Consider the following 13,382-nt stretch of genomic DNA (forward strand, 5'->3'; position numbering starts at 1 on the left):
GACTGGTACACTTCTTTCAAATTTTTAATCTACTTTTTTTTTTTTAATAGTTGTGCGACAAAGAAGGGAAGCAGATGCTGCTTTGTTTTCAGAGCTCTACAGAAAACTCGGTTCACAGGTAGTTTAATCAATGTGTAAAGAGTAAAGAAACTGAAAGCATTCATAAGCATCCTTCTGATGTTAGAGTTGTTTTGGAGACTGCTCAGGTCATGAACAATTTTTTTTCTGGGAGGATGGTTAAATACTTGAACAGCTTGCCTAGGAAAGTTGTGGAGTCTTCATCCTTGGAGACAAGTCAGAACCTGACTGGACATGGGCATGACATGTCACGGGCATCCTGCTGTAGATGATCCTGTTTTAACAGGAGGATTGGACCAGACAACTTTTAGAGATGCATTTCAACCCTAGCTATATTTTTGGTATTTGATTCAATTTATATGAAAGGGTGCTTCCTTGAAGAAAGGAGCTCTGTAAAAATAAAAGGTTCATTTTATATGTAAAACTGGTGAATTTTCTCAACATTTACTTTACAGAAATGCCTTGCAGTATATTGATTTTACTAGTCTAGTATTCTCATGCATCTGAATTTTTAAGTGCTCCAGGTCTTTAATGTTGAATATTAAGAGTTTGCTGACTTAGATGGCTCTAACACCAGTGTTAATCAGAGAATACTGCATGCCAATATTCTGACAAAAGACATTAGTATATAGAAAACCTGAGTTTAACATGATAATGCTAAATTAAGATAACAAAAAAGGTATTCTGTGGGGAGTATGACTAGTCAGAACTTGGTTCTCCTCCTCCCCTCTTCCATACTTGACTTACCCATTACTTTGTTAGTGTTTGGAGCTCAAGTTACTAAGTTGTCTTGGTTTCAGTATCCTGTGGGTTTGTGTATTAATTGCACTGATTTGTACAGCAGAGCACTGACTTGCAGACAGCTCTTAATACAGACTTTGTGTAGCATGTTTCTGTAGCTGACATACTGCATTGCCATTTGGCAAGCAGAGTGCTGCAGAGCATGATGACTAATCTTGGGAGCAAAATGCCTTGTCTGTGTTACATATTTGCTTATTCTTCTGAATGTAATGCAAGCTATCTCCTGGTATTTTACTGCCTCCTCAAACATTTAAGGTTCTTTTAACCTTTTTTTATTTTTTTTTCATCTACTAGCATGTTGGGTGTATGAAATAGTATCATTTCTTTAAAATTCACACAACCAATTATTGTTCAGTCTGCTGTGTGGTTTATTACTAATGGTGTACAATAGTTTCTTTTTCCCATGATCATAGGGAAGGGCTTAAAGGGATATACATTTTCTGAATCAATGAGACTCTTCTTCCAACAATTCCCTTGAAAGCAGTTAGGAGTGTAAAAGAAAAAAAAAAAATCTGCAAATCTGCTTTAACTTTGTTTCATCTATTACTCCAAGCAGGAAAGGAGGTCAGTGTTTATTTTTATGGCAGCCTGCCGTTGTGCAAACCACACTTCTTGGAGCACGTGGATTTATTCTATCCTGGCCAGTGGAAGAAGCAGTTGCTGCTCCTTCTACACCACTTGTTAATCACTTGCTATCTTAGTTACCTGCAACAGATGTAATACCTCTACTTTTTGCTTGTTCTTGAGATCAAAGCAGAAGATAATAGAATTGTGCTCTGCATAGTAATATAGAATGTCTCCTTTCATATAAAAATGTAGAGCTTTGGTAAATTATGTTGCTTCCTAAGGAATGGAGTCTGTGCTGAATCTAGATATGACTCAAGTCTGCTTTATATTCAATATTGCTTAGTATTGCAGATCATAGCCTGATCAGTATTGTGAAGGAATTTGTATAAGTTTCTTTGACTCAGCTTAATGTTTGTTCATCACAAGGTTCTTTGCCCCTGTTAAATTCAGGTGCAAGTGTTAGTGTCACAGAACTATGGAGTGATATATCTAGGAATGTGCATATTTTAAATAAATCATTTTAGTACTTGCCTTCATTTTAAAATATTCTGTTTGTAGCTTGGGCTTTAGCTGAAGTTGGTCAGCTTTCTGCTGAGATCTAAAACTGCTGGCAGTCTTCTTTTAAAAGTCTGTATGTGTCTGCTTACTAAAGACTATACTGTGTGTTCCTCAAGTTTCATATTAACAGTGTCTCTATCTTAAGCTATTAAAAGTTTGGTAGCTGTGTTGAATGGCATTTAAAGTAATAAAAATCAAAACCCTCACTTTTGAGGCCTCTCTGTAAAGGAGAGTGGAGGGGAAGAAGGAGAAAAGACAGTTCCTTGCTTAAAACTTCACCAAGAGTTTTCCTTTTTCATATTCAGGTTAAATTAATGGCTGCATCTGAGATGTTTTAAGTGGTGAGAGTGTGTGGGAATGCTGGTAGCAGTTCAGCTCTGTATAAACCTCATTCTTAGTAGCTATGAATTTTAAATTGAGCCTGCTTGCTGATCTCAGAGCAGGTGAGAATTCATGATTTGAACACAGTGGAAAAAAATCATAAAATTAGCAGTACAGACTGCACTGCACATTCCCAGTTTATTCAAGAATGTGGCTCTGAATTAGTCTTATTTATCTGGAAAATTTATTTGTATGTGTATATATTAGGAAGTTGGATAATCAAAAATAATTTTGCTATTATCAAGAGTTAAACTTGTTTATGTTTGTCTTCTTTCTTTGAAGGGCATTTTGAAAAACAAATGGTCAATACTCTACCTCCTGCTTAGCCTTAGTGAAGATCCACGTAAACAGTCTAACAAGGTAGGTGAGGAGACTTTTGTTGCTTCTGAGAAATTGTAAATGTGTGTCACTTATTTTAGATGTCTTCAAGAATAATGATCTGGACTTAACCAATACCTCAAGTTTTTTTCATGATATCTGCATGTGAGACTGAAAGGAAGAAAACACTTGACTTAAGTATCTGTAATATTTGGTGTAGTTTTCTTACACTTCATAAATGTAAAAATATGAGCTGTCAAACACGTGTAACCGGAGTTGTGAATACATTAGATTGGTGATTTTTATGTTTACTTTCTGCTTGGTGGTGTGATGTCTGATCGTGTGATAATGAGTTTTAAATGAAGTAGGGAAAGCAAAATGCAGTTGTGGCTCTGCTGGCACCAAAATGCTTTTTGCAGCTATTGCTAATGATAATTTCCAGGCAAAAAGAAGTTCTATTGCTAAAAGTATAGTTGCTCACTTAAAGCACTTTTTTTTTCCATGATATTTGCATCAGCAAATTTTTCTTTGTATAAACGTGGTCTTCTGGTATTTCTTAATGTTCTTGATATTAGACTGATGTTAACAGAAGATGTGATTTAAAGCAATTCCCACTTTTTTTTTTTTTTAATTATTCCTCCCTTTTCCAATCCTTTTCAGGTATCAAGTTATGCCACACTTTTTGCTCAAGCATTGCCACGGGATGCTCACTCAACCCCTTATTACTATGCCAGGCCTCAGACTCTTCCATTGAATTACCAAGACCGCAGTGCTCAGTCTGCTCAGAGCTCCTGCAGCATGGGGAGCAGTGGGATCAGCAGCATCAGCCTCTATGCCCTAAATGGGCCAACTCCAACTCCACAATCCCTCATTCCAGGGTAAATTTCACCTTACAGATAGATTTGGAGAAGACTTGCCTTTTTTCGTTTTTCATTTTCTTTCCTTCACCCTCTGCCAGTTCAGAATATCAGGTGCTGGCACATGATCATATGAAGCCATAAATGGCTGTCCAAATGTGTCCATTTTTAATCACTATCTTCTTGTCTCCTAGTTTTCCTTCCCCACCCCCAAGAGTTGTGAAACAAACATGAAATCATAAGATGCATTTTCAGAAAGGACCAAGGTTTTTTTTTTGCCTTTTTTTTTTTGAGTTGAAGACATTTTTTTTTTTTTTTAGTACAGTGTATTTGTCATGAGTTATTAAATTCATATTATGGAATTAGTGCTGGCAGAACTGGATTTTACTGTTATTAATAGGCTTTATGATCCAAATACTGCAGTAGTGATAAGATAATATAGTTCAGGATTCTGGAAGTGGAAGCATGGTAAAAAGCAGTATTTCATCCCTGGACTTTAGGGTAGGAGACTTGGGGCTCTTTTGGAATCTTCTTGGAAAGATCCTCTGAGAGGCTGTCCTGGAGGAAAGAGGGATTAAGAAGAGAATAAACTAGGATAATTCTGTTTGAAGGGAGCTACAATGATCATCTGGTTCAACTGCCAGACCAGAGAGCTGGTTGATATTCAAGGAGCACCTCCTGCAAGCTTAAGAAAGAAATGGGCAAGGAGGAATTAAAAGTGGCAGGAGGCCTTGCATGGAGAAGCAAGTTGTTTCTGAGGAAACTCAGATATAAAAAAGTATCCAAAAGATGGAAGCAGGGCCAGGTGCAAAGGAGCATCCAGGGGCAGAGTGACTGCAATGAAATCCTAACCTGACCTAGAGCTTAATCTGTCAAGGTGCATGAAGGGAAACAGCAGATATTTCTGCAACTACATAAACAGTAAAGGAGGGCTAAAGAAAACAGGGGTCCAAAACAGGGACATGGACTTGGGTGACAGATGTGGAAAAGGTTGAGGTACTTGGTGCTTGCTTTGCCTTTGTGCTGGTAAAGTCAGTGCAGGACACTGAGACCCCTGGGAAAGTCTTTGTTGCTCTGGAAAGCATGTCCAGATGTGATGGACAAGAATGGAGGGGACAAGGAGTGGTCAGCACAGAGTTTCTGCTGACCCACTTAGATGCTTGCAGGTGTGTGGGACTGGATGGGATTACTCCTTGAGTGATGAGGGAGCTGGCAGAAGAGCTCACCAAGATGCTGTCCATCATTATAATCAGTGCTGACTAACTGGGAGGTCCTGGATGACTGGAGCTTGGCCAATGTGACATTTTTCCTTGTTTAATACTTTCTTTGTGACAAGAATTGACAAGTTTGAAAGGTAGGGAAATTAGAGCTTGGCTGGGTATTCCCCTTTGATTATATCTTCAGGTACTTGATACAAACTATCTGAAAGAGTAGAGTAGCTGGGAAGTGAGCTTTCTCCTCTTTCTCTGTTTTCCTTTAGTTCTTTGACATGTAACTACAGCTTTGGTAATAACAACTTAAATATTTTGGTTTTTTTCATTATGACTGCATTTAATATTCTTATAATACCTTTTAACCTATTTCAGCATAATTACACATTTCATTGAAGTTAATCTTTGATATGAAATCATGTATGTCAAACTTACACTCCCCTTTTCTACAGGTTGGGGCCTTTTTTGAAAGTGTAGGCTTATAGAAAAAAGTTAATTGTGTGTGTGTGTTCTCTACCCTTTTTTAAGGTTTATTTACTAAGCCTCCCCCCCGCCTATGAAATATGCAGAAAAAAAATTTGGGGCATTTTTTAAAATTTGCATCACTCCATGCTGCATAATGAGTATAGAATCAAAGTTTTTAATGATAGTTCTTCCTTTTAACCTTTTAGACAATCCTATCAAGCTCCAGGTGTTGGAGATTGCCTCCGTCAGCAGCTGGGATCACGCCTTGCATGGACATTAACTGCAAGCCAGCCTTCTTTACAAAGCACTACCTCAAAAGGCTTTGCAAATGCTGTCTCTCGTGGTGTGCCAAGGTCTAGGAGAGAAGGGGATACAAGTGGTGAGTAGAGATGTTGTTTGTTAATGTTGTTTACCATTGTTATCTATATCCTCCATTATATTTTAAATTATTTTGGAATTATAACATTTTTACTTGTTTGAAGAGTGTTTTATTAGAATGTGCTCAATAGAAGAATAGAAGTAAATATGCAAGACTAGTATATTTGGCCACAATCTCTTTTGCTAATTTCTTTTTGCACTGCTTAGTTTGATTGTGATCTGATTCTCTTAAAAGATGGAGTTCATTCCAGTGTTTGTCATAGTGATTGTGACATGTGAGCAGTGATCATTCTTTTGATGACAAGAAGATGCTACTGTTTTTAGAGTCAGAGAGCTCAGTAAACAGAACTTGGTGAAATACTGATCTGTTTGTGCTTCTGTGTCTTTCAGAATTTGGAAATATGAACAGGAATATAGAGCTCTTAAATTTCTTCTTTAGATTAGTATGCTGTTTACAGTGGTTGTATTTAGAACAAGTGATATAAAATATTGTCAATAAAATAAAAAATATATAGACTTGGCAAATCACAGAATGGTTTGAGTTGGAAGATACTTTAAAGATCATCTTGTTCCAATTCTCCTGCCATGGACTGGGACACCTTCCACTAGACCAGGTTGCTCAGAGAACCATCCACCCTATGCTTGAACACTTCCAGGGATGGGGCATCCACAGCTTCTCTGGGCAACATGTTCCAGTGCCTCATCAGCCCTCACAGTAAAGAATTTCTTCCTAATTCCTAATATTGCTAATTTATGTCCATGATGAAGTGCCTGTAAACTTGAACTTAATTTCTAGAGGATCTATTCTGAATTTACAGAAGTATAACTAAGAAATTGTTTAATAGGTGATCTCTATGGTAACTCCTGCTGTAAAAGTAAGTTCTGAATAAGGGAGCTGATGGCAGATGTTCATCCCATAGCACTGTTATTCTCTGGCAAAGAAATATAAGAGATACAGGCTTTTGTTTGTGGTGTTTTATCTTCATTTGTTTTTAACTTCTATACAAGTAAGTGTGAAAATTAAGGAATTAAAATATAGCCTGTGTGCCAACCTCTCTATCTTTTGAGTAGCAGTGTGCAAAGCAGTGGCTTATAGGTCAGAGTTGTACTGGTGTTTGAGGGCAACATTTGGCATTTAAAACTTGATTAACAAGACTGTTGTATATGAGAAGATGTGTGTGTATCTATATAATGTAAATATGTGTTTTATATATGAGGTAGATATAATATATACAAAATAGAAAAAAAAAGTAGAAAAAGGAGTAGAAAAGAACATAGGAAAATGCAATAGAAAAACTTATAAAATCTAGCACTGCCTCTTAATTTATTATACTGGTGGCTATAAAAAGCAATACTTCTTCTGTTGAGTCAGCCAGCAGCTCTGACTTTGGTTCCTGTGTGGGATGGGTATAAGGATTGACAGTTGTCTTAAATGTGTCACTTGCTGGTGTAGAAATAGGACTGCATTCAGAATATAGAAGGCTATTGTCAGGAAGATACATTTCTAAGAATACTAAATTCCTGTAATTAATTTTTTTTCTCCTAAGGTTGCTTGCTTTTATTTGATCTTTCTTACTGTTACATCTACACACAGAGTATAAAAAGGCACATTGTATGGCTGGTGTTAATAGTTGTTGTATTATTTATCAATTAAAGAAATGTGCACTTGAATCTTTGACAGTTTTACTACAAGTTCCTAAGAGGGACAACCTATAATCATGCACATCTTACTGTTATGGGGGGAGACTGAGTTTTAAATGGTATCCTGAAGTGAAGACTACTTTTGAGTAGAAAATAAGAGTAGAATTTTTTTTCTTGGCTTTTTTAATGGAAAAGGGATTTTTTGAGAGGCAAACTGACAAGAGTTAAGAATACTGTCTAAATTGGGAGATGCGTGTTGTAGCATCTAAATTTCTGAATACATGTTAAAATTCTTAAATTATTGAAATCCTAAATGAATTTACAGAAGCAAGTACATGGTGACAGTTTGTCCAGAAAAGGTAGGGATAATTTCAATGGCCTACATGGTGACTTTTTTCATCTTATATTTAAATTTGTAACTGTCTTACATCTCTAACACAATCTAACCTCTGACTAGAGGTAAGAACCAGGAGCAAACTATGTGTTACAATAGCAAAGGCTTTATCTTCAGAAACAGTATTTGCACTTAAATATTTTCTTGCTCCGTGACTGTTATGCAGTCTGATTTGATCAGTCTTCTCACTGAGCAGTGGCATATGTAATTGAAAGCCACTATAAAACAAGCAGCTCTTCCTTCTGGATTAACTGTTTCTTTTCCTAGGTGAATGTAGAAGAGGTTGTTCTGTAAGTCTCAACTTCAACTGTTTGTTCAAAGAAAGATAAAGTTACTGTAGTGCTTGCTTCAGAACTTGCACTGGTTGGATCAGAAGAGATAACAAGTTTAAGAACTGGCCAATGAGCCAGTTAAAATGCTCTATCCCATATAAACTGACTGCTCTGAGAGACACAGGTAGCATTAGAGGCAGGTAAATGCAATCTTGGGCTTTCCTGTCAGACTAAGAGGACCTAAAACATTTCTTTACAGGATACAAGCACAGGTTTTATAGTTTTTATAGTTTTGAGGTTTTTTTGGCTGTGCATCTAAATAACTCTTCAAAGGTGTAATCAAAACTAATTTTATCAGCAAATCTAAGTACTTGTTTTGTTTTTATTTTTTTCTTTTCTAGGTTCTGTTGAAATAACAGAAGCAAATCTTGTAAGAGATGTTTTGTATGTCTTCCAGGGAATAGATGGAAAAAACATCAAAATGTGCAATTCTGAAAATTGCTATAAAGTGGAGGGAAAGGTACTGTATGGTGACTTCTATTTCATATGTGAGCAGAGAAGTATATAGGGGAAAAATACCTGTGAGAAACATGTATAAAAGTTAAAATATTATTACCAATCTATATTCCCTCTACCATCTGTTTTGTTTTGTGCTGAGTTTGTTTGTTTTGTTTTGGGGGGTTCTTTTATTAATACAACAGAGTAGTTTCAACAGTAGTTGTTGAAAATTGATTAGGTAGATTAGATACCAGAAAGAAAATGTAGCATTTCATAAAATGTGAGTAGCCTCCCAACTCTTAATCCAGTAGAAGGACTCATAAGTTATGGCTTTGAGGACTTCTGTCAACATTTCTCCTCTCCAATGTATAAGAATTAATATAAAGCAGATGCAAGCATTTGACTACATTATTATTGAATTAAATTTAAGAGCTTGAGATATGGAATGATACTAGCCATTTGATGTTATGGGCCTGATTACAATTACAAGTGATCAGATGCAGATTACCTAGGAAAGAAGGGACTGGTGGTAGAGCTGAAGAAAGGCCTGATGTGAATTTGAATGAAGACATCAAATAGGGGACAAAAGAATAGAAGAGATGCCTGAGAGACTTTGCTTTAAGGTGGTGAGATGTTAAGCCTATCTGCAATTCAAAAAAAATACTACAAATTTACAAAAATTGGCAATGAGCTTCATTGGTTTTCTGTATAGCTTTTATAGCCAATAGGCTGGTTTGAGGTCAGAAGCTACTTTACTTGGAACTTGTAATTCAGGGAGTTCAATTACTGACCACAAGCCATCTGAATAATCATTGCCTGAGAACTTTGTCTTCGGTTATTTCTGTGAAGTCAGTTGTTTTTCATTCTTCCTTATTTGTACTTGTCTGAGCTACCAGACCCAGTGAAGATGAGATTATCTGACTCACCAGAGCTGCAGCTGGAACTTCTACTGACAAATAAGGAGGACCAAGATTGTGCTTCCTAGCTGTACTGACTGCACATTAGGCAAAATAGTAGTCAGAGCATGTACTTCTCCCTCAGCTGACAACCTCATTGTACACAGTCTGAGTTGTTGGTTTTTTGGGCTTTTTTTCCAGCACTTCCTAAGGTGCTATTCTTGCTGAAATGTTTCCTAATCTTACTGTTAATACCAGGTCTGGAGGTGACGTTCAGCACTGTATAAGATAGCAGCTTCTGATTTCATCTAAGACATACAAATGTAATAACACCAAGTCAATTTTGCTTGTTCTCATTTAATTCTAGTGGATGTGTGTTGCACTCAGTGTTTGCCAAGTACTCTCTGCTTGCTGAATTCTAAATAGTTCTTATGTCATCTCTTTGGTTTTAGCTGTGAGCAGGTTTTCTGTGTCCAATTATGCTTCTTTGGGCTGGAATTTACCCTACAGAAGTTGTTCAAGAAGTTAAAGCTGTACCTCTGTGGGTAAACAAGAGGGCTAGGGACTGAACTCTGGTCTTACAATCAAATGCTGCAGCCTGGTTCAATCCCACGCTGGTGTGGATAACACAGTCTGACACTAATTGTTATCTTGCAGAATGTGTGTACTGTTAACTAAAAGGTTTAATGAAGGAGATAGATTTCTAGTTCTGTGGCAGCTTAACATCTTAGAGCAATTCTTTACTTTGGTTTTGACTGTTCCAGCTGGCTGTCAAAGTTAAAACTGTCTGTAGTGGTGGGATTGGCCCAGTTGCTGTGGGCAGAATCAGTCTCTGCCTCATGGTTGTGTTAATCAGTCAGATTTATTTGAGGTTTTTAATTCAATAAAATTTTGAATACTTGATAGTGTTATGGAGTAATATGGTGAAATATGGAAAATCTTAAGTAGGCAGTGTCTTATCTGTTGGTAGTTTAGAGGAAGAGATGTGCTGATTCAGATGAAAATAGTAGTGGTAGCTAAATAGGATGTTGAGACTAAGACGTGCCTGCAAGGTGAGTGAGATACTAGAAGAAAACCAGAAACAGGCTAGAGGAATTCAGAAGGACATATGATCAAATAACTTATAAAAGCTGGACTTAACCTCGGAAGTTGGGTTCCACAAGTTTGTGTTCCTGATGCCTAGTGAGGCATGGCATAATTTATATTCTATTAAAGATTTTTCACATGTAGCAATAACTAATTATTTTGTCCAAGCTTTTTCATTAGTTTCAGTCGTTAACACCTCTGCTGCAACTCTCATATTTTCAGTCTTGCTCATTGTCAGGATAAGATAAAGTCTGATATTACAACATAAAATGCAGATTTCTTCCTTTCTTCTGAAGATCATTTTATTCTTGCCATAATTGCCTAATGTAAAAAGAGTGTATGAATACTGTTACATTAAAATTTCCAAAAGAGAAGATCTTCAAGTTGCTAATAGTTTGTTGCTGCTGCCTTTTCAAAAGGTTTGTATAAATATAATGCTAATTACATGGTTGTCTGCTTTTTTGCAGTAACTGTCCTGTAGAATGTAAAATAAGTTGTTTCTCAAGACTGACTTTTTTTCATGAGAAAGAGGGACCTTTATGAAGAAACCGGGATTGGTGTGGCAGATTTGACTTAATTGCAATCTTGTTTCTGTTAACTTTGTAGGTGAGCTTGTCCAAATCTCTCCGAGATACTACAAGTAGACTTGCAGAGTTGGGGTGGCTACATAACAAAATAAGAAAATACACAGACCAGAGGAGTTTGGATCGTGCATTTGGACTTGTGGGACAGGTGGGTCAGCTAGAAAAAACAATTAACTGCTGTATTTAGTCTTGTTTGGCTAAGAAACTACTGAGTAAATGCAGTGCTAGAATGATGCATGAACTTTGGAGCTTGAATCATTTATCATTTGATTTCCTCCTCCTGTGGATGCTGCATTCGATATGGGTCATAGTCAGAAGGCAAGGAAAAGGCATTTGCTCTTTCTGGTCTTTAGAATTTGCCCCTCTAGTTGGCAGCTGGAAATGCTTATAAATTTCATTTCTTAATCTTCCTTAAAAAAAAAAAAAATTAATGCATGTACATAAACATTTCTTAAATGGGATGATGTGATTCCTGAGCTAATTAATCACCAATTGAATTGCTAGCAACCTGTGCAGGAGACATTCTTGTCAGCTATTGTTGATGTTCATGTGTTAGTACTGCACTAGCTCACATAGAATGCAAATAGTCCATTATCTTCTGCCTTTTCTTTTGAATACAGCATCAAAAGAATATTAATTTTTGTTTTTATAGGTTTCATCATCATGATTTATAGTCTACAGTAACTTCACTGCTGCTGTAATACCCCAAATCACATTTACTGCTAAGACATTCCCGTTTCCTCTCACTTGCTCCCTCTGTAAAACTGGATATTATCCCTTCTGAGTCGACAGAAATGTTATCCTTGCCTCTAGCCATAACATCCTACTTAATCTGCCAAGAAATTGAAGTGCTTCTCCCTTCAATCTAATTTTTCTTAAGAGGTCAGTAGAGACACCATAGTGCTTCCTACTTTTCTAATGTTTTATTCTGTTCCATTCTGTCTCTTATTCTAAGTAACCCTTCTAGTTACATATAAATAATTATTTTTCTACTGATCCAATGCTGATTTCCATGTTTTATATGGTAGTGCTACTGTGTATGCATTTTCTTTGGATTCTCCCCCTTATATCTGGGTGAAGTTTTATTCTTTATCTAGCAGCTTCCTGCTTGTGCTTATTTTTACTGTCTCTGGCTTTAATCTTCAAGTTTACAGAAAGGGGAGAGCTTTAATTCTTCAGTGAATTTAAATATGCAGTGTCTTGGCTTCTGTATGCAGGTTGCAGATCCTGTGCAGAAGGCTGTGCAGTTAAGTTAACTGAATCTGCATAGCTCTAATACTGCTTATTTTGCTTGAGGCAAGCACTTGTGTATATTTCTAAGACATAGGCATAGAAATAAAAGCTTACATTCTGCTCTTGCTGCCAGTATCTGGGTACAGAGTATGCCTTCATGTTCTTCTTAGCTTTTATAGCTGAGAATTTCAGGTGCTGCACACATTGCATTGAGGAATTTACCACAACAGTGTATTTTGTCATAGAACATCTTTCACTTAATGTTCTGAAAGAATGATTGTGTAAACCCCTGTTTAAACCATATATAGAATAAGATGTCTATCATCTCTTTTATTATGCTTCTGGTGGTTTTACCACACAAAATGTCAGGTATTGACATCAGAAGTAGAGGTGTAACAATATGTTGCACTTCATATTTTCCTACCTTTGCTGATTAATATCTAAGTTTTACTTTGTCCTCAGAAAATGAAAAGAATAGTTGGTAGTTAACTGTAATTTAACTTGTACTTTGGCATTTTGCCCATTTAGATCCAGTTGAGCTAGTGGGAATTTTAGTTTTTTTTTTTCTCTTGAACAAGTATTCTGTTTCCTTCCTCAATTCTCTTTTGAAGCAGACCAAATTAGAATTCTAGGATAATGTCCAGTTTTTCTGTAACAGTTTTGGAAGCAAAAGTCTGGTTTGTGACACAGGAATTGGTAATGGATGTAAATTTAAATTTGTAAAACTTCTCTGAAAAATTGGTGACCAGTTAGATTCTAAATCCTTTTGACTACTAAATCAATAAAGTCACTGATTACTGTTCTTCTTTTTGAGCAGAATAGTGCCTTTGTTTTCTTGGAGGCTGTGCTCTACCCTCTGTCTTGGCAAGTGCCACTTTAATAAGTTCAAAAATTTACTGAAGAAGCAAGTGAGAAGAAATGAAAAATTACACATAAAGGGATTTCTTTTTTTGGCCTTCAGTATCCTCTGGAATAAAATGAATGTCAAATTTCTTTGCAATTTACAACATTGAGTTGAAGAAAGGAACCTCCTTTCCCTAAAAAGGATACAATGGCAAGATTAATGACTTTTTTTTTTTTATCCTAGGCTTCTTAGCTGCTTAGCAGGAAAGAAGATTTATTTTCTCCTTGTGCTTCTAGAAATTATTTCTCCCTTTTACATGC

General features: G+C 36.4%; 1 protein-coding gene across 1 annotated transcript in view; it reads left to right on the plus strand.

The window, feature by feature from the left end:
- The window catches only part of TUBGCP3 (tubulin gamma complex component 3), a 45,155-nt gene that overhangs the window by 11,631 nt on the left and 20,142 nt on the right, over positions 1–13,382 (plus strand). The window contains exons 3-8 of the mRNA XM_079299622.1: positions 51–118; positions 2,668–2,745; positions 3,364–3,581; positions 5,443–5,615; positions 8,323–8,441; positions 11,008–11,133. Of these exons, the coding sequence (XP_079155748.1) occupies positions 51–118; positions 2,668–2,745; positions 3,364–3,581; positions 5,443–5,615; positions 8,323–8,441; positions 11,008–11,133 (782 nt within the window). The remainder of the gene's footprint in view (positions 1–50; positions 119–2,667; positions 2,746–3,363; positions 3,582–5,442; positions 5,616–8,322; positions 8,442–11,007; positions 11,134–13,382) is intronic.

Source organism: Erithacus rubecula, assembly GCF_903797595.1.
Source record: "Erithacus rubecula genome assembly, chromosome: 1".
Classification (NCBI taxonomy): Eukaryota; Metazoa; Chordata; class Aves; order Passeriformes; family Muscicapidae; genus Erithacus; species Erithacus rubecula.